Source organism: Halichoeres trimaculatus, unplaced genomic scaffold (assembly GCF_033239565.1).
Source record: "Halichoeres trimaculatus isolate MK-OKI-2021-1 unplaced genomic scaffold, fHalTri1.1 fHalTri1_scaffold_10, whole genome shotgun sequence".
NCBI lineage: Eukaryota > Metazoa > Chordata > Actinopteri > Labriformes > Labridae > Halichoeres > Halichoeres trimaculatus.
Window position 1 is genome coordinate 6,452,685 of NW_027437187.1, and position 27,891 is coordinate 6,480,575.

Genomic DNA, 27,891 nt, shown 5'->3' on the forward strand with positions numbered 1-27,891 from the left:
GAGCTCATGAACACCAACGAGCTGATATGTCGCATTTGTTTGAAAATAGTGGCGACGAAGAAGAAGAAGGGGAGGTGCAGCGGAGCCTTGTTCTTTGACAATCCGCTCTTACTGAGGCTTTTGGTCTGCAAAGTAAATAAAAATAAAAGCGCCAAATGGAGGGCGCTCAAAGACAGCTACATTGCCAAAGAAATACAGCCCTTCAATACGGTTGAAAGCCAGAAATGTTCAAAATGTTTAACAGACAGTACGGATTGACTGGGAAAAAGTACATGTTTGAAACAATTCAGGAACTGTACAAACTCCCTTTTATTTAGGCTATAGTTTTTATTGTTGTTTATTTTATTTATTTTTTTTGAGTTTTGTTTTTTCTTTAGAGACAGGGTCTATGTTTTATTGTTTTTGATTAGTATTAATTATTTTCACTGACATGTATTTTTTTCTAAAAGAGAGTCCATTTCAGTTTCATTGTATTTTTTTCTCTTTCTTGTTTGTTACATTTATTATATGTTTTGTTTAATTTATTTTATTTAAAAGATCCTGACCTTTTAATTACAGTTAAATACTCTTAAGAAATTAAAGTTTCTTGCTTTTGATATGGTGTACTCACTTTATTATCCCATTTATCATAATTACATCAATGAAAAAATGGAAAAAAAAACAAAATAGTATTGACAATAATATCATTTATCTGCAATAATATTTTGGAAAATTATCGTCTAGCAAAATTTGTTATCGTGACAGGTCTAGCTGTTGCGTACATGCTCAGCACATATGCGCTGCACGGGGACATGACGGGGTTCACTCCTCAGAACAGGAGAGAGTGCAGGTAGAGGAGACTGACTGAGCCAGTGGAAAAGAGGGCGAAAAAGTGTTATTCTAAAGTGAATAACCGTCCTTTGAATAAAATACGTGCAGTGTTACATATATAGTCTGGGCTCCTTACTTTTGTGCTCCTAGTCTTTGCTAGTGCTACTCACTTTTAAATTTGGGAGCACTAGTGCTATCAAGAAAAAAAGTTAATTTCAAGCCCTCACCATTGTCCGATAGTTTGTTAGCGTTTTCGATATGACACACTGCCATACCAGTAGAGCACAGCACAGTTAGCTAACAACGAAGGCCATGCAGCAAAACATGGTCAAGCCTGTGCTTATGTAAGCGCTAGTGGCAAAGCCTTCACCAATCAAAGCCATTTCAAAAACAGCCTTTTGATAGACTACTCTCAGTGGGATGAATCCTTCTCAAACAGTTCTAGATCATCATGTAATACTTTTCTGATGAGGATACTTTGAACTGTAAATGCACATGTGTAAAACTAAACTAGGTTGAGGACTTCTCCTGTGTTTGAACAGCTGTTGTAAACTAGATATCAACTGACACATCCAGCCGAAGGTCTCCAGTTTACAGGGTCACTCTTTAAACTGGAACACCAGGAGCTGTCAGAGACACATTCATACTATCAGGCTTAAAAGCACATAGCTCCTCAAAAAGTCCCTAGTTCCTGCGGAAAGCTCCTGTGATTTAACAGCAACTTCAAGCATCTGATATTAGCATAATGAAGAAGCTACAGGCTGAACCAAAATCCAAAGCCAGGGCAAGTTGGCACAGGATAAAGTTGGGGGCTATGACTTTTTATCTGTCCTTGCCTCACAGCAAAACAAAACTTTTTTTACTTCCTGACCACAAGTAGGGCAAAGCTCCAAGTCTGTGATTTAAAGGACAGGTAGTACAACAAAAGGTTGAAAAGAGAGGAGGCAAAAAATCGTACCTCACTGCTTTCAAAATCCAACTGTTTCTGTCACATTCACAACTTAATGACTTATAATAAGTAATGCAATTCCAGTTCAACCTAACCCTTTTAAGTAAACTGAGATCCAGAGAGATTCTTTTTCCGAGAAGAAAAAGACCAAACTAGACCCTAATTCTAATTAAATGGATGTACCCATTAACTCTGGCAAGTCCAAAGTCAGGCACAGGGGGCAGTTGAGGCCTAAGGTCTATTTACAAACAGCCCTCAGCTTTCGTCTGGATTAACTGTGTTACTGAAATGAATCATGTTCTAAATGATGTTCACATTTACATTTTCTGTCAAGGTCACAAACCAAAACAAAGTCAATGAAGTGAGGTCTCACTAAACTATATTTAAAGTGATACTCCAGGATGGAACAAGTTGGGTCCTATCACAAGGTTTAGGGCAGAAATTACCCCTACAGCAGTGATTTTCTGCAGCAGAAGCCCAGAGCGCTCGCACCAAACACCCCCACCCTGCTCCTCTGCCGGTTTCCTCTGCACTCAGACGGGGCCAATTTTTACTTGACCAAAAACAAGAATAAACAGACTCCCACTGAAAAAATCTGATATCGATCTGCATTCCAACTTTATTCAGAGAATTTTCTGCATTTACTTTCACACAAAAACACCGCTAAATAAGGCTCTAGTTCTCATTGTGTCGTAAAACGGTGCTACCTACACTGCAGAGCTACAGCTGGCTACGAGGCGCTCACCGCTTAGTATATCAGTCCACGCACGGGGCGTGCCGGATGTAAACAAACGTAGGTAGTCTGCCAGGACGAATTACGCAATAACAACGTAAAGATGAGTGATAATGAGAGCGAGGACGACCTGCCGTTCACTTTGCAAGCAAAATGAAGCGTGAATGCAGACCAATACCTGATTTTTTCGATGGGAGTCCGTTCATTTGTGTTTTTGGTCAAGTAAAAAATGGCCCCGTCTGAGTGCAGAGGAAACCTGCAGGAGAGCAGGGAGGGGGTGTTTGGTGCGAGCGCTCTGGGCTTCTGCTGCACAAAAACACTGCTGTAGGGGTAATTTCTGCCCTAAACCTTATGATAGGACCCAACTTGTTCCATCCTGGAGTATCACTTTAAGGCTAAATCCTGTAAAATCCAGATCCTAACCTAAAAAGATCCTGACATGTTTTGCCCATACCCCCCACTAATGGAGATCACGTTCCTTGGTCAGAAGCAGAGTTTGCTGATGTTTACGCAGCAGGTAACACTGCAGAAAACTGACCACTGATCATGTGGGATCAAGAGTAGGGATGAACCGATCCAACTTTTCTGGTCCCGATACTGATACCTGGGCTTTGGGTGTCGACCATAGATACTGCTCCAATACAAAAATAATAACTGTTAAATATTAACTTGCATGTCCTACTGTGGGATAAGACTGGTAATGTTTTGAGTAAAAGGCAAAAAATAAGTGCATATGGAACTACTGAAGATGATATTTATTTACACTATTGTTTAATTTTTTTGAATGTTTAAAAGTAACTCTGTTGAAACAATACTTCAGAATACAACAGAAATAACGAATCAATTATAACATTTCATATCCTGTAGATTAAATCATAGTTAAGTGTCAGGCTCAGACCAATTCCATCAATATCCGATCCAGCTTTGAGGGGCTGTAACAGGGCCGATACTCTACCATCCCTAATCAAGAGACACCTGAGGGACAGTAGAGGTGGAACGTGAACAGCCTTTCACAGCTGAAATCTCTAGACCGCTATCTTTAATTTTGACAACATTAATTCATGCTACTCCCTGCAGGGGAATCCAAACATACTGACCATCTCAGGGAAAAAAATAGAGATTTTGAGCCATTGAACGTGCATTACATGTCTATAAGTTTTTATTTTTGGATTTGACATACGAAATGTAGAATTTGTTTTTAAAGGTCTTGAGTTCCAGTATGAGCAGTGTTCTGCTCTCTGTTTGTGGTATGTTTCTCATCCTAGCAACACTGACAAATTACATATTAGAAGGCCTTTTCTGGTGTGTGATGCAAATATAGTTTTTGTGGAGAGCAAAAGCAGACCTAATAGCATCTTAGCTCCAATCTGTGGTATTTATCTTTTTTAAAACATATATAAGGAAAAAGTAGCTAATATGCTGATCAAATCAAACCTTTCAAATGAAACAACAACAAATTCACTTGATGCTGTGCTGCTACAGCAAATCACTTTCTAAATTCTTAGCATCCTGGAAAGCACCAGATATTTAAAAACACACAAGACTCATAATAGTTTTGAGAATTAGAATCATGATACTGTTAATTCAGTACATCGAAAACTCTGAGAAATGAGAAAATCTTAGTTTGAGCTCCTTTGGAGAATTTAAAAAAGAACAAGAGTGATACAGAAGGAAGTCTTGTTTGCTGAACATTTACAGCTGTAGTTACCATGAAGTTGCCATCTTTTCCTAGTGACATATATTATATTGATGATGGATGATGATTGGCAGTGGGTCCAGTGATCACCCAACATTAACGCTCTGTGTTACAGCAGCACTGTCTGGAACACAGAAGCAGGAAATGGCTGTTCAACATGAGTCTTGCTCTGCTTCTTACAAAGATTTTCTTTCTTGTCACTATGATTTCATGATACCAATTGATAAATGTTGAATCTCTACAGGTAACACAACAGTCTACACCTGCTCATGGCAAACATTTCTGGTGAAATGGTAACTGACTGACGCTAAAACTAAAGCATGGAGCAATGCATGGACTACATCAGGTGCAATTTGGAAATGAAGCCTTTGTATATCCAGATATAACTTTATTTTCCAAACAGGCTTTGTTGACATCTCATTTTGTCAAAGGCCCCATTGACAGCTTTGTGCTGTGTCACCTGTTCTATAAAAATTTTTAAAAGACAGGATGTTGAGGTGCAGCCAAGGATAGAGGACGTCTTTGTCTGCAGGTCTGTACGTCAGATTTGTTGAGACAATGGATTAATGTTTGCTTTCATTTACTGTCACCAACTTCACTGAGACAGGTTTGCTGCTTCACTGGGCCATAACATACGGCCCACAGGCCAAAACCAGCCCACCAGGGGGTCTAACTTGGCTTGCCTAATGAACCTATAGCTGAATAGAAAACTTGTGTGGTTGTTGTGTATGCAGCAAGTTTCAGTGCCTAAAGAAAATAATATTTGGCGCCACTTTGCGACTCAGCATGGCAAAAGACAACTGAGCAGAGAGAAGATCAATGAATTGCTGGTGTGTCTGAGGAAACAGCGGTCTGGTTTCATCCAGAGCCCAGAGGTCAGTGATGCATTGGTGAAAGCCAGCTACCTAACTGCCAATGAATCAGCATTAGCATTAGCATTAGAGCCATATAATGGGGGAGTTCATGAAAACATGCTAAAGGCTGCAGAAATCAAAAGTTCTGAGAAACAACAAACTTTGTCCGACGAAGAATACTGTGGCAGACAGGATCTCAGAACTACTTTTCATGTGTTATACATTTACAAGGCAGAGGATAACTTAGTTTTGTTCTTTAGATGTGCAGAATATTCCCCAAATACCTGTGATTCAATGATTAGTAGTAGGGATGGGCAAGTACTGGTATCAGTATCCGGCTGATACCAGCCTTATTTCAAGGTATCAGTACTTGCAAAGGCTGTTGAGACCAGCAGCCAATACTCAAGGCAGAAAAATCGTATGCACAGTAAGACATCCTCGTCGGTAGTTGGAGGCTTGACACCATGACATCACAGGTCCTGTTCAGACAGCAGGAATGAACCAGGGAGAGTTAACAGTTAAACTGTTTTATTGTGCTATTCAGTCATTTTTTCAATTACTGAAAATCTGACTAAGGTCAGTTTTATTTTGCACTGCTTTCAATTTGTTAAAAACAAAATGTAAATTCAGAGAGAGTTGTTTGTGGGGGGTTTTGGACTTAATGGCAGGGACTGTGACTGTGCAGTCGTTGTTCAAAATGATCTGTCACTGTTAGTTGAAATTTTATGTATTAAAAGCACTTGTAGTATCGGTACTCATACTAGTATCGGTCTGAAAAAAGTGGTATCTAACGTTCCTGTTTGCTACCGTTGTACAGTCACTGTGATCGGTAATAAAGCATGTGTTATTGATGAACAAAGCCTGAGTAATGTTAAAACTGATTTTTACTTTTTATTTTTTGTAACCTGCAGCATTTACCTTCAATGTTCCAATCTTATTTTACTGAAAATCATTGAACAATACCTGTGAAACAATAAAATCTTTATATTTTAACTTAAACAACCAATAAAGTGTCCTGAGTTTTAGGTCTCAGAGCAAAAGGCAACAATGGCTGGCAGTCAGACCTTCCCAGAGGTTTTTAAGAACAGTTTCATATTTAAGGATGGGCCAATCACCGATCCCTCAGAATTAAGGAAATCGACACCAATTGATCAGCCAGCAGATCAATCAGTGCATGTCTAGTTAAAACTGCTGTTGTTTTTCTTGAGACATCTCAGGATGTTCATAAAATGTTAGCAGCTATATCTTTTTATTTCATTCGGACCTATCTTTTACTTTACTGCACATTGAAAAAATTCAAGTGTCTCTTCGCTCTAAAACTTAAAATATGAATCAAATGTCTGCTCATAGATGATTAAATTCACGACACTTAACTTTTGAAATACTATAATAAAAAGCAAAACAGAGTATGTGCTTATCACCCGGATGCTGAACAATTGTATGGACTGAATGAAAAAGCTATTACTGTTAAATCTGTGTTTCTTTTTGTCTGTATGTTTCTGCATGTATCAATTTTCTTTTTTTTATTCGGGGGTCAGGTTTATCTGTGTCTTTGTTAAAAGGATCAGTGACACACTGCAGCTTGAACCGGGAAAATTGGCACACCAGTCAAAATAGCCTTCAAACCACAAGGGTAAGGGAACCAAGCAGTTGCTAGAACATTCAGGGAGAAAATTATCTTGCACACTCCAGAAAAGACCTATTTATATACCCCCTGAACAATTGTGCTGTGTCACTATATCCCTGGACTTTCTATATACAGAAAGACTTTCGTATATTGTGGCTTCATCACAGCTTGAACATGTGTGTGTAATTCTTGAAGAGACAATAACTCCATACACTGAGTGCATCCACAACACCAATCAATGAAATGTAGGATTTGATCAATGGGGCACTAATTAACTGTACATTAAAAAGGTGGTGTAGGCAATATCAGCTACCTGCCTTGTTGACCTGATTTGAATAAAAAAGGGCTTCCTTTTTATTCATAGCCAGCCAACCAATATCAGCCTGTCCCAAAAAAGGAAAACATTTAAAGATGGGCCAGACAGGCTGCCTGCATCCTCTCATCCTCTGCATGCATAACTGATGTAAACAGCGAGCAGGGCCCAATGTGGCCTTATGATGCCTCTGTGAGGAGAGATGCAGGCTGCCCTGACGTGTTGCCTGACGATAATTTCTCACAGATTTTACCTTTTAGATTAAGGAGCTGAATGTACAGCACTATGCAGCTGACAGACCATATTTATGATTTCCAGCCACCCAGTTTGGTTGTCATCATCGTGAGACGTGAAGTTGCTGTTTTCCTAAAAATACCTGCCTGCGGGACGAAACTAATGTATTCATGATCGTTAAATAGGCCTGATATACATATAAATAATAGAGCCTGTCCCCTTTTATTGAAGGTAGCAAAGGTTGAACATCGGGAGCACACATAGATCTTAAATGGATTTGGACCAGAGGCTGGAAAATGATTTTCGTAGTCTGGTAAGGACTCAGAGAACAGTGGCCGAAAAATCGCGATAACACAGCAATGTCACTCCTATCCCATTTTCTGGCTTAGTGAGGCCAAAACGATGCAACTTCAGCATTAGCCTCGGTGCTACATAATAAAACGTTTATACCAAGTTTGCCCAGAGTCCATCTTGTAGCTACTTTATCTCATTGTTTTTAGTCACAGGGGACAGCTAACACTAGCTCATGTTAGCCTGTGAGCTAAAGGGCTCAGTAGTATGTAATGCCTGACAGATAGCTTGCTTGTTGCTAGCTCCAGTTTGATTAATACCTCTCGTAAGCTTGTAAACGTTGACAATGCGTCGCTGTTGTTGCCAACGACAATGCACATAATAAACTCTGGAGAGGGGCAAATGAGTTTGATACAGCCGAATAACACCATAAATGGTAAATAAACAAAGGCTGAGTCGTGTTGTTGAAGGTGAATTTAAGTGTGCTGGGTTAACGAGTTCACTGTCACCCATTTAGGGGATTCAGCTCCTCATCTGTGAAACAAAGCAAGGTTACAGGACAGGAGAGGCAGCTCAGACTAGCTTTACCAGGAGAGTGCACACACACACACACACACACACACACACACACACACACACACACACACACACACACACACACACACACACACACACACACACACACACACACACACACAATCAACATAATCGCAATGACTGTGTGTGTGTGAGAGAGAGACAGAACCCCCGCAACAGCACAGTGACAGATAGGAGCTGAGACCCTCTGACGTTGTTCACACTGACAGGGCTGAGATAACTCTCTAACCTTTGTAATGCACCCGGAGGTTGTTCTGTGACAGCCCGATGTAGCTGTATTTATCCTTGGGGCTCCAGGATCGGGGTAAAGGGGTCTCTTCCTCGTTCACAGCCGGGTAAAGCCGCTTCAGTCGCTCGTTCAGTTCGTGCTCCTGGTAGTTAAAAGCAGGATCTCCTAACGGCAGGCTTCCCGCTGCCAGCTCTGCCATTTTGGAGGCTTTAGCTGTGAATCTTATTGTTTCTTTCTGTCCAAAGCTCCGGATCAGTCCGCTGGAGCTGTAGGCTGAGAGTGAGAGGGACTGAGGGGAGAAAATAGCAGCGGTGTGACATCCCCGGATAAGCAGCAGAATGCACTGTAGGCTAGAACAGAGCCTTCTGGGTAATGTAGTTCATGTGCGTGCGAGCTTCTGTTACTGTGTCCAGAAATAACTACACAGCTTTTCTCCTGACACTGTTTCATTCAGGGCTGCCACTGGGAAATGCACGTTTTTCTTCTACTTGCAGTGTTATTAACATGAACATGTCTCCATAACCGTAAATATGTCACATGTTATTTGATTTTTGTTAACCACAACCTACATTTTTCAACGACATCAAAATGCAACATTGTCATTAGAAAATTTAAGAAAAAAAGAGGTAAAATAAACACAGAAATAATAAATGGAGACAATATAAAGAAATAAAACACTAAGAACTCAAACAATTGTACAGTCCCCTTACTATTGCACATCTTTACTTCAAGTTAAGCACTTTTATGCATTAAGTGCAGTTATTGCTTTTGGCTAAAAACTGTTTTCTAAACCTGTTTGTCCTGCTTTTCATTGTTCTAAGTCCTTTTCCAGAGGGCAGCAGCTCAAACAGGTGATGTCCTGATGTGACCAGTCCCTGAGAATGTTCTGGACTCTTTTATGGCACCTTGAATTGTATGGTACATCCAGGGAGGGAATGTGGTTAACAATATAAGGTGCCATAAAGGTCCATCCAGGGAGGGTATAGGGCTACCAATGATTTTCTTTAAATCAATTGCAAGAATTAATAGCACCATTACTTACACAAAAGCATAATGTTTGCAGTGCACCACCACACAGTAGTCTATATTTCTACTAAAATTACAAAACAGTTTTTTAAATTGTAGGCCTAAATTTAACTCACTTGTTTGTTCTTTTTCTCCTGATTTCAGAGAAGGAAAAAAAGGAAATTGAAACACAAACATTAATTTTAGTAAGTACTGATGAAAAAAAAAGTCATAAGTAATGGAAAATGTAAGTGCAAAAAGACAGATAAAATTTAAACTCACACAAGCCCCAACCTTGAGAAAAATTAACTTAGAATCAAGTCCAATGGAATCTAAAAAAGAAGTTGAAAATTATAAATAGAAAAACATAAAATGCTTTTTTAAGACGTATTGCATATTATTGTGAAAACATGAAAACACAGACTATCTTTTTTCTTTTATTTTTCTTTCTTTTTTGTTTTGTTTTGTTTTGTTTTGTTTTTAATATCCAAGCAATATTGATCTCTTACAGGTCTGGTGCCAGTTGGGCTGTAAAAACCAATACTTATCCTGTGTCCATAATGTCCAGAACAACAAAGTACTATGCCATGTTGTCTTAATATCACTTATTAAAAGAAAAAAAATGTTGCTTTCAAATCCAGCCAGGGTTGAAATTATTCATTACTTTTATTTCCTTTAAAACAATTCAAGATAGTGAATCTATTTTGTTAGTCTAAAAAAAACGTATTAAGCTTGTCAGGCTGCATTACCTTCAAGTCCATCACATTTTGCGTTATAGCCAACAGCATGTTTATCTGACGATTCATTCAAGTCAAGTGAGGAGTCCCTATGTTTTATTGAGTAGTCATGCTAGCTATAAGGGCTTCACGTTAATACAACATTCTCCTCGTTATTGAACTTTTACAACCACTTTAAATTTCGGTAGGCGCGTGGAGGTCTACTAAGTTGGTCTTTATGTGCTCCGCCCTTGTTACCACGGAAACCTGCCCGCAATGTTGTGATGTGTGTTTCCTTTTCTGAAGCCAACTACAGCCAAAAAGGAAAAAGCTTGCTACATGGTAGGAGACCAACTTTTTGTTATCGTTTACTATTCAAAAAAATACCCAGAGATGTCAATACACCGCAGGATTAAATCCCCGCCCTTAACACAGACACATAAAAGAAGGTAAGTGACGGATTTTTAATTTGCCGAATTTTTTCTTCCTTTCCTTTCCTTTCCTTTCCTTTCCTTTCCTTTCCTTTTTTCTTCTATCTTTTAATTATTATTTTTTTTTTAGTTTAATGTCCGGAACTTCAAGTGTTGGTTTGACTTATTATTATTATTATTATTATTATTATTATTATTATTATTATTATTATTATTATTAGGCTATTATTTTTATTATTATTATTATTATTATTATTGTTGTTGTTGTAATAAAGAAAAATGTGAAAAAAAAATCACACATATTTTCGAAAAGATAGGTTTAAAGAATTAAATGCATGCATTTATTATGCAGGGAAAAAATTGGCACTAAATAATATAACTTGTGTTGATATAGGCCTATTACTGTTGTGTCTCTCTGTGTTCAATTTTCTTTGTCTCACCAGTGACATTGCTGCACTAGATTTCCTCAATGGCCAGCCTTCTGAGGGGGGACAAGATAAGAGAGGTGCTGGAAGTGTTTTTGTCCAACGTGCATCCAGAAAGGTGAGCAAATTATACAATACCTGACACAATATTATTCAAAGGATGATCAGATATGAAACCATGTCTCTCCTCTTTCATTAAGTCAATGCAAAATCATCATATTTGTGTGTGTGTGTGTGTGTGTGTCTGTGTGTGTGTGTGTGTGTGTGTGTGTGTGTGTGTGTGTGTGTGTGTGTGTGTGTGTGTGTGTGTGTGTGTGTGTGTGTGTGTGTGTGTGTGTGAGTGTGTGTGTGTGTGTGTGTGTGTGTGTGTGTTTAATTGGCTCTTTAATTGTGCCAGATGGATGTTTGTTATATTTATGCCACTCCAGACAGAAAGCCTCACCTCCTGGAGCACCTGGAAAGCTTTGTTAACAAGGAGCTCCAAACCCTCAGCTCAAGTGAGCCAAACTACCAGGAGCTAAAACTACAGGTGCTGTTTTATTTTCTGTCCTGGGTCTTTAATAAGAAGTCTGCAGTATCTACATTTTGTGCTCTTTTCTCACTGATTGTCCTCACCTATCTACATTTTTTCTCCTACAGATCTATCGTAATGCCTTTGGACGTTTCATCAGAGCGTTCACAGCTTACCAACCTCTTCTGTCTGCTATCAAAAAGGAATATGAGAACACAATAGGTTGGAGACTCTTTGATTAATATGTCTGCCTGAGTATTTTCTGTACTGATGGTGAATTAAAAAGTACAACATCTAGTCTGAATGGTGTCCTCCAGAGTTACAGAGTACTGATGACATTTTGAAGTTAATTCAGTGAGAAAAAAACATCAGTGTACATGGAGTTAAATGGAAGTGAAGTAAATTAAAAGCCCATTAGACCTTATCCTTTCCAACCCCATCCTAGATTGCAAAAACAGTTCATGAAAATTTTCAAAATAAAAGAATCAAGGGCTGAGCAGAGGAAACACAATCACTGGAGGTCAATATAATGTTATTAATCATAGCAATAAATGCTAAACAAACAAAACTGTGGGTATAAATAAGATAATAAAACACTAAAAGATAATCTATTAAAATTAACTAAGATAAGATAAAGGTTAAATAAAGAAACTATAAAAAGCAGGAAAATGAAAAACTCCATGTAATAAGATTGAAGTGAAGCAGTATCATGTCATTAACACAGAATTAAATTTAAATGTTCGAAGTAAATCAGTAAATAACTGAAGTCACATAAGCTAAATATACCTCAGTTAAAAGCAGGAACTCTGTGCAGCCCTCAGCTCTTCAGGCTCATATAATGGAAGCCAATCTGATAAATAAGAAGGAGCAAGACGACTGGGAAAAGAACTGTGTTGGATCTATATTTTTCACAGTTTATCGTGAAACATTATTGATGTACTCATGTTGGTTTTTGTATAAGTGTTAAAAGAATGGTATAAAATAAAAAAAAATAAAAGACCTTAACAAAAAAACAACAATTAAGCAGATGTAGCTCTGTTTAAGGTTAAATGTCACAGATCAATAATGCTTCATTTTCTCAGAGAGATCACAGATCTTTTAAAGTCATAAACTAATGAAGGTTTACTTGAAGTGAATTAAGAATCAAAGCTAAAATCAGTTGTTGCTTGTACAACCCAATGAAGATCATCTAAGTGTCTTTCACATCTTTTTAGCGTATCAACACCATCGAATCCGGGAACTGGAGCCACTGCAATCCCGTCTGAGGATGGTAACAGAGGAATGTGACAGGAAGATTCAAGCCCGCTGGGAAGAGGAGCAGACTGAGATGAGAGCTCTGAAAAGTGAGAAGCAGCAGCTACAGAAGGACCTCGAGGCTATGATGGAGAGTAAAAAGACCATGCAAAAAGTGGTACATGACTGCTAAGTGGAGTTTTAATTACTATTTAGTAATTGCTATCCAGGGTGTACAGCATGTAAAAAAAATCGAATGCTTTAATGTTTTCGTTTAACTATTCTTTTCCAGGTGGACCATCTGCAGGCTGAAGTCACTAACCAGTATCTCCAGTACCGGGAAGAGCATGATGCTCGAAAGCTGCTGATATGGCAGCTCAATGACCTAACAATATGCTCTGTAAAAGAGGAGAACTCTGCAGATAAAAACACAAGAGGAGTTACAGGTAAATGTGATTATTCAGTTAAATGTATGGTGGCCCTGAGAGCTCACAGTGCTGCAACTTAGGGCAACACATGCAAAAAGACAAAACAAAAGCAAATCGAAAAAGTATCTTCAGCAATTTGTCAACAAGCGTGCAGCATTTAGAAAACGCGCTGCAAAGACTGTAAAATGTATTTTTTGAATAATTTTATTTTTGTTTTATCAATTATTCCATTTATTAAACTAAATAACTAATTCCGTTTGACATTAATGTTGTTTGTCAGACGGACGAAGAAACCTGAAGACGACAATGAACCTACAGATGAAATGTGTTTTTCATTATATCACAGTTTCTAGCGTTTTATAAACCTGATGATTAATTTTGAACTTAAAAAAAATAAAGGAAGTATTGTTAAATTTTATAATATGAACAGTAAAGGTATGAAAACAAAAGTACTCATGCATGCATCAAATACAGATACATTCAGACATACAGAAACAGGTCAATCCAAAGTCTTTAGGTATAAAAATGCACACAAACATAAAACAAACTGCTCTGATTATGCAGAGTTTTTTTTTTTACTTTGTTTCCTCTGTGCAAAACAGAGACTGATGACCCTGTGGAGTTGCGGCTTGCGTTGAAGATGTGTCGGGGAGACCTTACCAAAGTCCAGAAGGAGCTATTCAAGCTAAAGGCAGAGTACTGGGATGTAGTGCCACGAGGCAGCTGGGACACACTGAAACAAACGCATACAGAGACGCTACAACAGGTGGTTTATCAACACATATATACATTCACAGAGCAAATGAACAAACATGATTCTCAAGATTCTTTGTTTCAAACCTGAACAGCCATCCATAGACTTGTGTGTTTGTTGATCTCCAGTTGAAGACTCTGCAGGGAGACTTTGATCAGTTGAAGACAGAGTATGACACCCTTCTGGAGCTCCACACAGGAAGCCACTTTCAGACTGAGAGACAAGGCTCCATCAGTGATCAGGTACTTCCCAGAACTCATGGGATCAGAGGGAACTGTAATATGTCATAACCACTTGCATATTCTCAGGTGTCTCTGTCAGTCTGTGATTATGTACACTGTTTGTGCATCTCTGTAGGGGACACCTGAGGAGGAGAAACCTCCAGAAGTCAGGGAAGGAGCGACTGATGTTGACCTCAACGTAGAACAGACTGAACTCCAGCAGTGACACCACACTGCAGCTTTGGTGCAATACTTCAACAGCTTTCAGAACAATGTTTGCTAGCCTTGTCACATTTCCTTGAAGAATCAAAAAAGAACCATACTCCATTCAAAGATTATTACATTCTGAATCATTACTTATTTAGATTAAAGAAAGATAAACATGACAGTCTAACAAAATAAAATGTGCAAACAATGTGTGGGTTTCTTTATAAATGGCTTTTCTTTTTTCCTATGAACACATTTTAATAGTTTATAAATCAATATAACTGTGCCCACATTACCCCTATTTTAGCATCCTTGCACTTATAAACTTTTTTTTTTTTTTTTTTTTTTTTTTTACATTTTATTTAGATTTTAAGATTCTGTAGATCACGTTTAAAGGTCAAACACAGACTTCCTCCTCTCTATATATTTCTGAGCTTTTATCCCCCCATGAGCTAGGAGGACACAGTCTGATATCCTCTGTTGGAGGTCTGCTGGGTTTTTCCCAGGTCTTACCTTAACCATGTAAAGCCTTAAAGAGTATTCAAAGAGTTTCAAAATCGATTTGAATGTTTTTGTATTTCTGTAATTTTTGGAACAAACTCCGGTCATATAGATGGCGGTAACGCACCTGAAAGCTGGTTGCCGTTCGTCTTTGGAATCAATAACAACAAGAAGAAGATGTCCGAAAATACAATACCCACAATCCACCGGGGTGGTCAATGCTGTGAGTGCGTGCCCTCGGAGGGTAGCTGACAAGTGCGATAGTGCAGCCGGCCTCGGCGTTGGTTAGAGGTAAGTTTTTGTTACTCGTGTTTAGGTAACTCTGTGAAGGAACAGTCAATGAAAACATTACCCAAAATGAACACGCCAGTTTTGTCTGACATTTGAAGAAGAATATCAAAGCAGAAGTGGTTAAATTGGCTGCCCCTCTTCGGTTTAGGGCTAGCGTCGGGCACGCCTATGTAGGGTAGCTGTTCCTGGGTCCGAGAGCCGAGTGCGCGGGCCCGGAGGAGGCATCAACACTCTGAGCAGACAGGATATTTTTAGACAGCACCGACTGGTCAGCCAGTTGGCTAACGCATAGAAATATCATTTGTCTGACGTCTACCGTTTGGAGAGGAGAGGAGAGGCATGCAGTGAGATGTACTCAACGTCTGTCCCGATACAGGCTGTTAGCAAACAGCTAGTTAGCTTACGGTAACTAGCCACACATAAGCTTTCCCATTTATTATCCTTAACGTCAGCAACTAAGCTTACATACTCTGCCCTCACCTTGGTTACATCATTAAGGGACAAAATAACGCAGCTTGTGTCTCGGTGGGAATTACATATGTTTATTCACCGCGAAGGCTTTTTGGAGCTTTCAGGTTGCTCCAGTAATAACAGTGTATCGCTATGTGGAAGCACATGACTTGAGCTGTCAGTGTCATCCGAGCGGTGAGACGGCGTGTGGAGCACAACACGACTGGCCCCTTCCAGGGGTCTCACCTTTCAGCGCTGTAGAGAGCTGTGGTAGTAGTACAGCAGACACCAGAATCTAGAAATGCTTATTTTTAAGGTTAATAAAGATTACACACCAAGCTTACTGTTTGATAATCAAGACAAAATAAAATCCTGTTTGAGGTTGCAGATCTGGGCCACACATATGACCGTAAGTTGCGTTCTCTTCAATATATGGGTGACTTAAAAGGCAGCTAACAAATAAGTCTGTTTCATGCCTACACGCATAACACCTCACAGTAATAACTCCATTAAAAAATAAACCTCAACGAAGTGTGGATGATTTTAGGTTTAAGGGGAATTCTCTTGTAAAAGATTAATGGAAACTAGAAAAGCGATTTCTGAAGAAAGTGCGCTGTAAATGCGGAAGCTACAGGTTAGTGATGGGCATTTTAAGCAGAAATACAGTTTGCTTATGACTGCTAGCTACCTATACTTCCATTTAATGACAGTGTAAATTTGTCTTAAGTTAGATGTGATACACAAATGGATTCCTTGTTATTGTTATTCTAGCTTTCTTAGCAAAGTTTGCTTTAAACCTCACGTCTTACTGTTATAATAGGCCAAAATATACCCCTGCCTGATTTACACCTGGGGTTAAAATGGCCCAGGTCACTTTATACAGGCTGGGCTAGACTATACTACTCCTGGGCAAGGAGTTTGGAGGATACATAGTGTTGGCTTCAATCAAGAATAATCACTGTGAATTAGAGCTGAAACGATTCCTTGAATGATTCGAGGTACTCGATTACAAAATTACTCAAGTAATTTTCTCCACCTCGAGGAATCGTTTAATTTTAAAAAAGATCAAAGAGTGGTATTTCAAACAGAGCTGAGGCCATTTTAAGAGAGTTTTCAGACCCCTCAAGCTACCTCTTATACAAAATAGCAACTAGCATCAAATCTAGCTTCTTTTCTGGAGTTTGGGGACAAATGGGTCATTCTACGAAACGGGTGCCATTTGGGTCTGCAACATTTGATGAGATGTACAAGGCACAAAAAATGTGTCAAAGTGTGTTTACAGATTTTGGAGCTACCAAAGCAAGTGCTCTTATTGACATGCTGTATCAGAAAATTCTATTTCTGAAAGAGAAAAAATTTCATTTGAAAAATAACTGCTCTTTAACGAAACAAAAATGTATTTTATCCGATTACTCGATTAATCGATGGGATTTTCAGTTAAATACTCAAATACTAAAATTTTCGATAGCTGCAGCCCTACTGTGAATTCAACTAGTATGGTCCCCCCAATGTGGGTTACTGACTGCTCTGGTCACAGCCTTCGTAAAACTTCAGCTCTACGTTGTAGATCAGAACAGAACGGTGATAGACTGCTTCGTTTGCTTGTCTAATGCTTATTAGGAGTGAGTATTGGCAAGACCCTATCAGTATGACAAACATCACAATACTTGGGTCATGATATGATAATATCACGATATCACAATATTGTGATATATTGTGATATCCTACACCAGGGGTCTGCAACCTTTACTTTCAAAAGAGCCGTTTTGCCTCAGCTCACCTGGATGAAAGTCATTCGAGGGCTGCAAAATCTACTTTATCTTCACATTAAGACAAAAAAAGTGTATAATCAGGTGAATAATTATCTAAACGAGAAGTTTTAGTGTTTATAAATTTGTTCATGTGATTTCTTAGTTGTTTATTATTAATTAATTAATTTAATTCATTTTATTTATTTTTTAATAAATTTGCAAATTTAAAAAAGAAAAGAAAATTTGTAGTGTCATAGATTTTATAGATTTTGCAAAATTTGGAAATTGAAAATAAGATAAAAAAATCTGCAAAATAAAAAATGAATTTAAAAAATGTGCAAAATTTCACAGAAATTGATGAAATGTCATAAAAAAAAAAACCTAAATAATGCAATTTCAAAATTTTGCCTAATTTCCAAAAACTGTAAAATCTTTCTAAAACTGCAAAAAAGAGGGATTTATATAAAAAAATTCAAAAATTTGCAAAATTTTTAAGACGTGGAATTATTTTTCTTAATTTGCAAAAATGTCAAAAATTGAAATTAAAAAATAAAGGAAGAAATTATTTAAAAAAACTACAAAAAAAAATCACAAAAAATTAAAGCTTTGTTTCAAGAGGTGATGCATTTTTTGTCCAAATTTTATATTATGATTTTACTCCGCGTCTGTGTTGTTATCATTAAAATATTAAAAGCCCTTTATTTTAATAATATTTTTAATGTTACATGTGGGATCACGTGACTTTTCAAGATGGCTGCGCCCTGCAAACCAGGGCAGCTCTGAGCAACAAAAACCTCAGTTTTTGTTCAAAATATATAGAAGACGGTTACATGTAGCCACTGCAAAGGAGTCAAAGAGCCGCATGAGGCTCCAGAGCCACAGGTTGAAGACCCCTGTCCTACACATTTAACTATTTGATTGAAAACAACTTTAATATTTCATTGTGTATAAGTCAGATGCTATGTTCATACGTACACTTAACTTGAAAATACAAAATATTTTAAGTTTTTTCCTTAAACTACTGTGACATTAAACCAATATTACAAAGAAATTATTGGATGAAGGACGTGGTCAATTGGTGAAACTGATTAATGTCACTTGGTGTAACTAATGTTACTTATAGAAACATCTGAGAATGCACAAAACATGACTATGATTATTATTTTATCAGTTCACTACACTGTAAAAATTAAAATTAAAATGGTTTTAAACCAGTATTTCTCAATTCCGGTCCTGGCGACCCCCCTGCTCTGCATGTTTTAGATGTTACCCCACTCCAGCACACCTGATTCAAATGAATGACTCGTTATCAGGCTCCAGCAGAGCTTGACAACGAGCTGATCATTTGAATCAGGTGTGTTGGATTTGGGTAACATCTAAAACATGCAGGGCAGGGGGTCCCCAGGACCTGGATTGAGAAACACTGCTTTAAACTAACTGACCCAAGAACAGAGAGAAACATTGATGTTTACAGCATCAAAACCCACATCATCAAGTTTAGGAATAAAGTATTTTGAATATACTTTGAGATTATATTTATTATACAGTTTATAAGCATACCGCCATGTACCACAGTGGAGGTGTGATAGACATATTGTTCTTCCAACTTACCTGAAATATGTATTTTTATTTTGACAAATATATCAATGTTAACAGTTGATATATGAATGTTTTTCACTGGTCGAAGGATTGTGATATTTTTTCACACCTCTAATGTTTATGTGTTTGGCACAAAATGAATCAGTTCTGTATTGGCTCTAGTTTTGTGGAGGAGTCTCGCTCTTCATTCTAATGTACAGTCCATGACACACGTGTTAGGCTGAAGGTTTTAATGCATCCTTTTTTATAAACGGTTTTCATTTTAGTTGTGTCTGAGATCAACTGGCTATCAACAAGGACAGGATAGTGTTTGCAATTAAAACAAGCTGAGTTAAGGTCTGCTGACTGGAGAGAGCCTCTTTAGTACAACAACCCACCCCCCTCATCAAATCCAGTAACAAGTTTACTGTTTTATTTAGTTCCTGTTTTATCCTCCACTCATGTTATGGTGCCTTTTTTATGTTTTCTCTTCCTTCTCTGTCTCCTCTCTGTTTCTTGCAGGGTGAGTCAGGATGGTGGACCAGCCTCTGTGGGAACATGTAGGATCCAGCTTCGTGTCACATTACTATCATATGTTTGACAATGACAGAACGCAACTTGGATCCATATATGTGAGTGTGACAGAAAGAAAGTTTGTGCAGTGCAGGTTGATTTATCACAGTGATTAGCTGCTTTCTTCACAGAGTTTATGAGTGTGTAGGGGTTAAATGCTGCTGCTTGATTCAGAAACTAACACTGGATGGAAAAGGTAAACAGCAGCCCTCTGATTAACTGCAGTCATGCTAACAACAGCTTGATTATCAAGCTGCCTCATCAGTGGCTCGATGAGTTTCTTCACTTGGTTTCTGAGTCAGAATGTAATGATTCATTTAAAAAACTGGCCACACAAGTTTCTGTCTGTGAAAATATGCAAACATGTTGTGATAAAAATGTAGCATCCAGTCCAGCGTTGTGGCAGCTCACATGAAAAGTGTGCTAGTTTAGAGTTCAGTTCACCAAGTAAGCTATCTGTGGGTTAATCCCTTTCCCTCAAGCCAGTTACCAAAACCCTAGACAGATGTTCATTTCAAAAACTAGGGTTTTAGCACTGAAACAATGTGCCGTAAATGAATGCACGGAGAGTGCCGTAGTAGATCTGACTTCTGTTGCCATGAAACACAGTGCTTGGAGTCTCTCAGTGTCTCTCGGCTTTTTCACAGCATCTCTCAGTGTCTCCTGGATTATTAGCAGCCGTTCACTCGCCCCTGGAGTGAAATATGCTCATGTTCTTTCATGAGTTTTTAACCGAGAAGTTCAGTTCCCCCACAGAAAAATCTGTTTTACTCATTCAAGCACAAAACTGACCCAGTCAGTCCAAAATATGAACTGGTAGGCCTGTCACGATAATCAATATATCAATTAACGGAACTATAAATAAAAACGTCCTCGGTAAGTTTGCCAGCCTCAATAAACTGACACGTGCATGCATGTTTATTTTCCTCCTCTCTTTCGACCAAAGAGGCTGAATGAGAAGATGGCTCACTACATCAATCTTTCCTAACATCGGGGTGCATAGGTTCTATAGCGGATTTAGCATCTGTCAAAAATGCGATCTTTGGCGTCTTTTGCGACGGGGCTGCTCGGGCGTACACACGGAGAGAGCTGAAGCGAGCGTCCTGAGGGGTAAGGAGGAAACACACGCTAATATGAGTGATGGAACAAAAGATACGGTTCTTAAGCCGCCTGCCACAGTCCCAGTGTGGGAATATTTTGTTTTTTATCAGAATGAACAAAGTGTGAGCTCATGAACACCAACGAGCTGATATGTCGCATTTGTTTGAAAATAGTGGCGATGAAGAAGAAGAAGGGGAGGTGCAAAGGAGCCTTGTTCTTTGACAATCCGCTCTTACTGAGGCTTTTGGTCGGCAAAGTAAATAGAAATAAAAGCGCCAAATGGAGGGCGCTCAGAGACAGCTACATTGCCAAAGAAATGCAGCCCTTCAATACGGTTGAAAGCCAGAAATGTTCAAAATGTTTGACAGACAGTACAGATTGACTGGGAAAAAGTACATGTTACAAACAATTCAGGAACTGTATAAACTCCCTTTTATTTAGGCTATAGTTTTTATTGTTTTTTTTTTGGAGTTTCGTTTTTTCAGGACTTAGGTCGAGTTAACCTGACACAGCCTTTACCAGTGTTAAAGGATAAGTTCGGTTAATACAGCTTTTACATTGTTTATAGAATGAAGTAGAACAAAATACTCACCTGGAAGGCTTTCCTGATCCAAGCAGTGCTTCAGGAGATATTTAGATCCAAAATCGTGCAGCGGACGTCCGTATGATGGGATCCATGGGGGCATAGACAGCGCCACTCCTAAAACTGCATTTATCGTCCAAAAACTCGTGTTTTTCACCAATATTCCATCATGGTTCGCTCCGGGTTAGTCCTCTGCTGCAGTCTGTGTCACTCCAGACAGCGCTGTGTGGCTGTAATGACCTCTGAACTGATGAAGACTTTGTTTACGTTTGCCCCTCAAAGAAAGGAGTCAGTGCTCCAGAGAGTACTGCGCATGGCGGAGGGGCAAAGGTAAACAAAGTCTTCGTCAGTTCAGAGGTCAGTACAGCCACACAGCGCTGTCTGGCGTGACACAGACTGCAGCAAAGGACTAACCTGGAGCGGACCATGATGGAATATTGGTGAAAAACATGAGTTTTTGGACGATTAATGCAGTTTTAGGAGCGGCGCTGTGTATGCCCTGATGGATCCCATTATACGGACGTCCGCTGCACGATTTTGGATCTAAATATCTCCCGAAGCACTGCTTGGATCAGGAAAGCCTTCTTGGTGAGTATTTTGTTCTACTTTATTCTATAAACAATGTAAAAACTGTATTAACCGAACTTATCCTTTAAATTTATTGACAAAGACTAAGACAAAAAAATGTTTGTCAACAAACTGTCTATGGTACAATCACAAGAACATGGACAGTAAGAAAGGTGCTGAAAGGCGGGAAATAACAGAGGAAAGGCTTTAAAGTCTGACGCCACCACATGTGCCAATATTGGTAACTTTTCATCAAGAAGAGCTGCAGTATGAAAAAGAGACTTTAGATAAGGAAGCTGACACGGGTAAGACAAGGTGTTAAAAAGTTGGCTGCAAACCACCGACCAAGTTTAAGTATCACTATAACATTATGATAAAATATCTAATGATAGTGTGATGTGACGCAAAATAACTTAACAGGTTAACATCTTTGTCTATAGTCCCTCAGCAGCAGCTAAACAGGAGGGGAGGCTAAGACGAGTTTGCAGGACTTCACACAGTTTGTAGGACGTTTTAGTCAGGTTATTTACATTTTATTTGTCTAAAATCTCCTGACATTTGGTCGACTAAAACTGTGTCATACAAAAGACTCAGACTAAATCAGAATTTTTTGCCAAAATTAACACTGCTACGTACAATTTGACCCCCATCTGCTACATCAAAGTACTGCAAAACCACACTCAGTCAGTGTGCTGTGACTGTCTTGAATCTGATTCTCCTCTTTCTGTCTCCTCTGTTGCACTTCATAGATCGACGCATCATGCCTTACATGGGAAGGACAGCAGTTCCAGGGAAAAAGAGCTATCGTTGAAAAACTCACTGTGAGTTTATCCATTTACTCATTGCTTGACAGTGAGGTAACGTATGACACTTTGTGGATGGGCTGAGGTGAAGATTGTAGTGGTGGTTAATCTGAAGAAACCAGATTTTTCTGAGGAATCTGGTTTTGATGTAAGCAGTAAGACACCTCATTGATTTATAAATGTCTTTTCCAAACAGCAGTTCAGGAGTATTGATGATAAAAACTACACTCTGCTACTCTTTTTCTCTCCTTCCGACTGATGCTGTTAAATATTTCACAGGAAGACAATTATCAACCAGCTAAATGTTCACATGCTGAACTCCCCTTTTATAGAGTTGTGTGTGCTTCAATATAAGTATCCTCACCCATAGACATGGTATATTTATGTTTTATATTCTTTTATTCTCAGTGGTTTTTGAAGCTAAATAAGAGAATGAATGGGGAAAAAAGGTGATAACATTTTTTAGGGAGACTTTACATGAGGTAAATGTTTTAATGCTGATTTTTTGGGGGATAATTTTCCTTTAAATTCTTATAAAACCTCTAATGATGTGTTTCTTTTCTTATGTTTGTGTTTGTATGTGTGTGTTTGTGTATGTGTGTGTGCCTGTGTGTGAACCAGAGTCTCCCCTTCTCAAAAATAGCGCATAGTATAACAGCACAGGACCACCAGCCGACTCCAGACTTCTGCATCTTGAGTATGGTTGTAGGACAGCTAAAAGTAAGGAATACATGTATTAATACTTCTTTTAAAGGCATTTCATCTGTTTAACCATTTGACAGTTTTAATTTAAGTTATTTCTTGTTTTTCATTATGATTAAAGCCCCTGTGTGGAGTTCAGACTCTGAAAAGAATGTAGTCTTGAAACTTGAGCCTCAGGCAGAGGAGGGTGTGAGCTGCAACAATCTGATAAACACTTCATTCTAAAAAGAAATTCAGCTTTTTCAAAAAGAAAATAATCTTTATAGACTTGTTCCTGAAAGCTGCAGAAGGTATTATACAGGTTTTGTTTTGTTTTGTGTTTGTTTTGATTTTTTTTTTCATGTAGAGCCTGTTGACAAACAGTGCCCTCCCCCTCCCACTTGTACTGGACTGTGTTGAAGTCACTCTTGGTTTTATGAACAGATGAAGCAGGAGGCTGAAATGCTCTTCCCTCTGATCTTTGATAATGAAATACAAAAAATAGGCTGTACTAAGACAGGCAGATGCTTCAAAATCACTCCAAATACACACAACATAAATCACTACACGTGACCATCAAGTTCAAACTGTTTGGTGGACGTTTTAATTCACTCTTTGGAGTCAACACGCTTCCATTCTCATAAAAACAAACTGTCTTGCACGCATGCATGTTTTGGTATGAGCAGAGAAGGGAGAAGGGCACGGAAAGCACAAAAAGGTAAAGGTATGACTTGAAAAGGAATGTTCATGTTTGGCATCAACATGTGGTTTTCAGTGATGGGAAACCAAGTGACCAGCTCGAAGTACGAGCTTTCACACCTTACATCAACCACAGTGAGTATTTCAGTATGTGTGATCTCAATTCCCGCCTCAGGTGCAAACCAACACGAAGCTCCATTCACCTCCAAATGACGGAGCAGACTTTTACTGACAAGATGAAGGCGGCACTGACACAGTAGATCAGGAGATCCCTGTCAGAGGTGTTGATATGATATGAAACTTCCTTTATCACCTGAAGCCTGTGCACAAATCTCTGAATACAGCAAACACAGTTTGACATTGGTAACACAGATTCATGTTCGGTGCCCTGTGAGGACTTTCCAAGTGATCCTGAAATTGTCTCACTTTTATATATTTCCCTGTTCATAATGCAGGATTTAAAATGAGATTATCAGCATCAAAATTGGTTATTTCTCAGTATCTGTGGTCGGGTCATGTTTTCCAGAGAGAACACAATCCAGTCTGTCAGAAACAGACCACAGTCCAGATTGTCTAGTCATAGTAACGGTTTACAATTTCAGATGTTTGATTTAACTTGAGTGTGATCTTTCTCATTTTTGCCTGCAGTTAAGAAAACAATCCAAAGTCTACTTTATCATACTGAGACTGTTTGAAGCATCAAAGTGTTGAATTTAACATTCATACACTGATTCACGATAGGTTTCAAAATACCATTATTATACTACACTGCCTGGTCAAAAAAAAAGTCTCCACCTGGATTAACTAAGCAAAAAGGGTTGGAGCGTCCTGTTGGATAATTACTGCATGGGTGATCATCTTTCAGCTGGCCACAAGTTATTTAACCCCAACTGGTGCTATAAGTTTCTTCTCATTTCTTCAACAACCATGTCTGAAGACACATCCCGTGGTCGTGTAAAAGATGTTTGTCTGTTTGAGAAGGGTCAAATCATTGGCATGAATCAAGCAGAGAAAGCATCTAAGGAGATTGCAGAAACTACTTGAATTGCATCAAGAACTGTGTCCAGCACATTATTAAAAACTGGAAGGATAGAGGGGACCCATCGTCTTCCAGGAAGAGATGTGGACAAAAAAAAAATCCTGAATTATAGTGATCAGAGATTACTGAAATGTTGGTGAAATCAAATGGAAGAAAAACAACAGTAGAACTTAAAGCTGTGTTTGATAGTGAAAGTAAGAGCATTTCCACACTTACAATGTGAAGGGAACTCAAGGGATTGGGACTGAACAGCTGTGTATCCTTAAGAAAACCACCAATCAGTGAGGCTAACCAGAAAAAAAGGCTTCAATCTGCTAGGGAGAATAAAGATTGGACTCTGGATCAATGGAAGAAGGTCATGTGGTCTGATGAGTCCAGATGGACCCTGTTCAAGAGTGATTGGCCATCAGGGTAAGAAGAGAGGCAGATGAAGTGATCTCCCATCATGCCTAGCTACTGTCCAAGCCTGTGGGGGAAGTCTATGATCTGGGGTTGCTGCAGTTGGTCAGGTCTAGGTTCAGTAACAGTCTGTGCTCAAAGAATGAGGTCAGCTGACTACCTGAAGATACTGAATGACCAGGTTATTCCATCAATGGACTTTTTCTTCCCTGATGGTACGGCCATACTCCAAGATGACAATGCCAGGATTCATCGTGGTTCAGGGAGAATGAGACATAATTTCACACATGGATTGGTCACTACAGAGTCCAGACATTAACCCCATTGAGAATCTTTGGGATGAGCTGGAGAAGGCTTTGCTTTCGTCAGACTCTACCATCATCAATAAAGATCTTGGTGAAAAATTAATGCAACACTGGATGGAAATAAATCTGGTGATATTGCAGAAGCTTATCCAAACAATGTCACAGAGAATGCGTGCCTTAAAGAAAGCTTAAGGCGGTCCAACAAAATATTTGGGTGTCTGACCTTTTTTTTTTTTTAATGGCGGCTTTTTTTTGGCCTGGCAGTGTATAAAAATAGCCTGAAATTATTAAGACGTCAGTTAAAGGCCATATAGCCATAATGCCAAACTGAATGGGCAAGATCAGATTGTTTACGGCACATCTAGGTCTCTATTATAACACCACGCCGGCTGACAAAGTCTTGCAGTGAGAAGTGAGATCTGTGTTTTCCTCTGCTGAAAATGATTTCTGTGATTAATATTGTAGTGATGGTGGACACTGGAGCCTAACTGTCAGACAGAAAAAGGACAGAAGAGAAGAAGAAACAGGAGAGTGATAGAGCACGAGCTAAAGGCTAACACAGGAGCTAAACTGTTTGTGCTAAACTGTTTGTGCTAATGTTGATTCCAACCCACAGTCAGCAGTTATTCTGCAGTGGTCTGTTCAAACTTGAGAGTCTATCAATAAAATGAAGAGTGAGGTTAAGTTAGCTCTGATTGGTAGATGACTGGCAGGACATAACCAGGATTCACTAACGTTACACTTTACAGACATGTCTCAGAGCACCAGGCTGCCAGCTGCACTAAATACAGCCGGCTACTGAACTATGATACAAAATTTGCTCATTGTCACCTTTCAAACAACAGTGCAGTGTAACTGTTAATAAATACCTTATCTTTTCACATTGTATCCAATAAAAAGTTGTCTTGAACAAAGAAAAGTAGAGTTGAAAAGAAGTTCTGATCTTCACGACAGTGTGTGCGCAACTCTGGGCCAAAGGTGTCACTACAGTCCAGTATAAACAAATCTTCCTCTTCATCCTTTGGAGAATTTCCCTTACAAACATCTCTTAGTTTTTGGTCTGACATTTATGACTGCTTGATTTAAAAAAACACAAAATTGTTCAGGTTGGTACAGACAATAACACAGAAATTTTGTTCGCTGAGTCACTCAATGGTTTTGGACTTCATCAACAACCAGCCGGACCTTCCACACCTGAACAAAAGTCAGGTGAAAGTGTGACGGTTACTCCAGTGATCCTGTACAGCGTATCCCAGGGCTTGAGCCAGGGTTTGTAGACTCCTATTTCAAGCCAAGATAAAAAAATTGTTGTAATTTTTTTCTGTCTTCTCCAACCAACGTAGGTTCCTCTACTACCCCTCACCAATGTTATGGTCACCTAGCTGTGTAATAGACAGATGAAAAGCAGCTCACTGAAGTTCTTGTCCTGAATCCCTGCTGTTGTTTTTTTGCAGGCAGATGATGACCCCATCATGGGTTTCCATCAGAGTTTCATCCTGAAGAACATTAACGATGCGTGGGTGTGTACCAACGACATGTTCAGGTTGGCCATTCACAACTTTGGCTAACCCCCCCCACTTCATACAACACTGGTGGGCAGGGGTGGTCATGGTGGGGGGCACTGAGTGATGGAGTATGGAGGGAGCAGGGGAGTTGAAGGTGGAAATACAGGAGGAAGCATCCCTCCCTCCTGCTGTCTCATTTATGCCTGTTTGAAAAAAGAAGCAAACACCGGATTCTAGATGTCAATCACTGAACCTCATCCAGCTGGGTTTTAGGACTAGCCCAGCCAGTAAATTACAACAAGTTTCTTTGCTGAGAGCCAGCTGACCAATCAGATGCCCCTGTCTGCTTCTCTGCTGATCTGCATGATGCTGGGAGCCTCCCACAACAATATCTACACTCAAGTCACCAAAAAGACGAAGATCTGGCCGACACCGATAACTCATCTCTGCTCAACTCGCTGCCGTACTTTACTTAATCTACTCTGTTAAGATGTACTGTTAACTGAACCATGGTTGACTGGTTTCCAAAAACATGTTTAGGTTCAGATTTGGCTTCTAGTTTCCCACTCTTTGTGTTGTAACTTGTTTTTAGATGCCACTTTTGTCTTGCCTTAGTGTGTTTAACTGACTTTTATCTCCCTGTATGTTATTGTTTACTTTGCTATTGTTCACTTTTTCAAGCCAGGTTTTGCTCTTGCAAACCAAAGAATGGAAAAGGACATGAAGTTTAACCCTTATATGATTGGCTTGGTTTCCCACATATTCACTTGGGTCTTTTACTCTTTCTGTTTTCTCTCTTTT

General features: G+C 39.0%; 3 protein-coding genes across 4 annotated transcripts in view; 2 read left to right on the forward strand and 1 right to left on the reverse strand.

The window, feature by feature from the left end:
- ranbp10 (RAN binding protein 10) overlaps positions 1–8,671 on the reverse strand; it is a 45,156-nt gene extending 36,485 nt beyond the window's left edge. Inside the window, exon 1 of the mRNA XM_074677341.1 lies at positions 8,334–8,671. Within this exon, the coding sequence (XP_074533442.1) occupies positions 8,334–8,532 (199 nt within the window). The 5' untranslated portion in view covers positions 8,533–8,671. The remainder of the gene's footprint in view (positions 1–8,333) is intronic.
- Positions 7,443–14,399, forward strand: tsnaxip1 (translin-associated factor X interacting protein 1). Of its 2 annotated transcripts, XM_074677342.1 has the most exons (10): positions 7,443–7,529; positions 10,361–10,503; positions 10,929–11,028; positions 11,308–11,439; positions 11,550–11,643; positions 12,636–12,832; positions 12,947–13,100; positions 13,685–13,848; positions 13,965–14,078; positions 14,194–14,399. In XM_074677342.1, the coding sequence occupies exons 1-10, from the start codon at positions 7,488–7,490 to the stop codon at positions 14,281–14,283; spliced, it is 1,230 nt and encodes a 409-aa protein (XP_074533443.1). In that variant the 5' UTR covers positions 7,443–7,487; the 3' UTR covers positions 14,284–14,399. The 2 variants fall into 2 exon arrangements, with proteins under 2 accessions (XP_074533443.1, XP_074533444.1); XM_074677343.1 differs by lacking the exon at positions 7,443–7,529 and having other exon boundaries at positions 10,204–10,503; positions 10,946–11,028.
- Positions 14,400–14,919: 520 nt separating this feature from the next.
- nutf2 (nuclear transport factor 2) lies at positions 14,920–27,840 on the forward strand. Its single transcript, XM_074678092.1, has 5 exons — positions 14,920–15,056; positions 19,358–19,467; positions 22,409–22,480; positions 23,084–23,182; positions 27,040–27,840. The coding sequence occupies exons 2-5, from the start codon at positions 19,369–19,371 to the stop codon at positions 27,151–27,153; spliced, it is 384 nt and encodes a 127-aa protein (XP_074534193.1). The 5' UTR covers positions 14,920–15,056; positions 19,358–19,368; the 3' UTR covers positions 27,154–27,840.
- Positions 27,841–27,891: the final 51 nt, after the last annotated feature.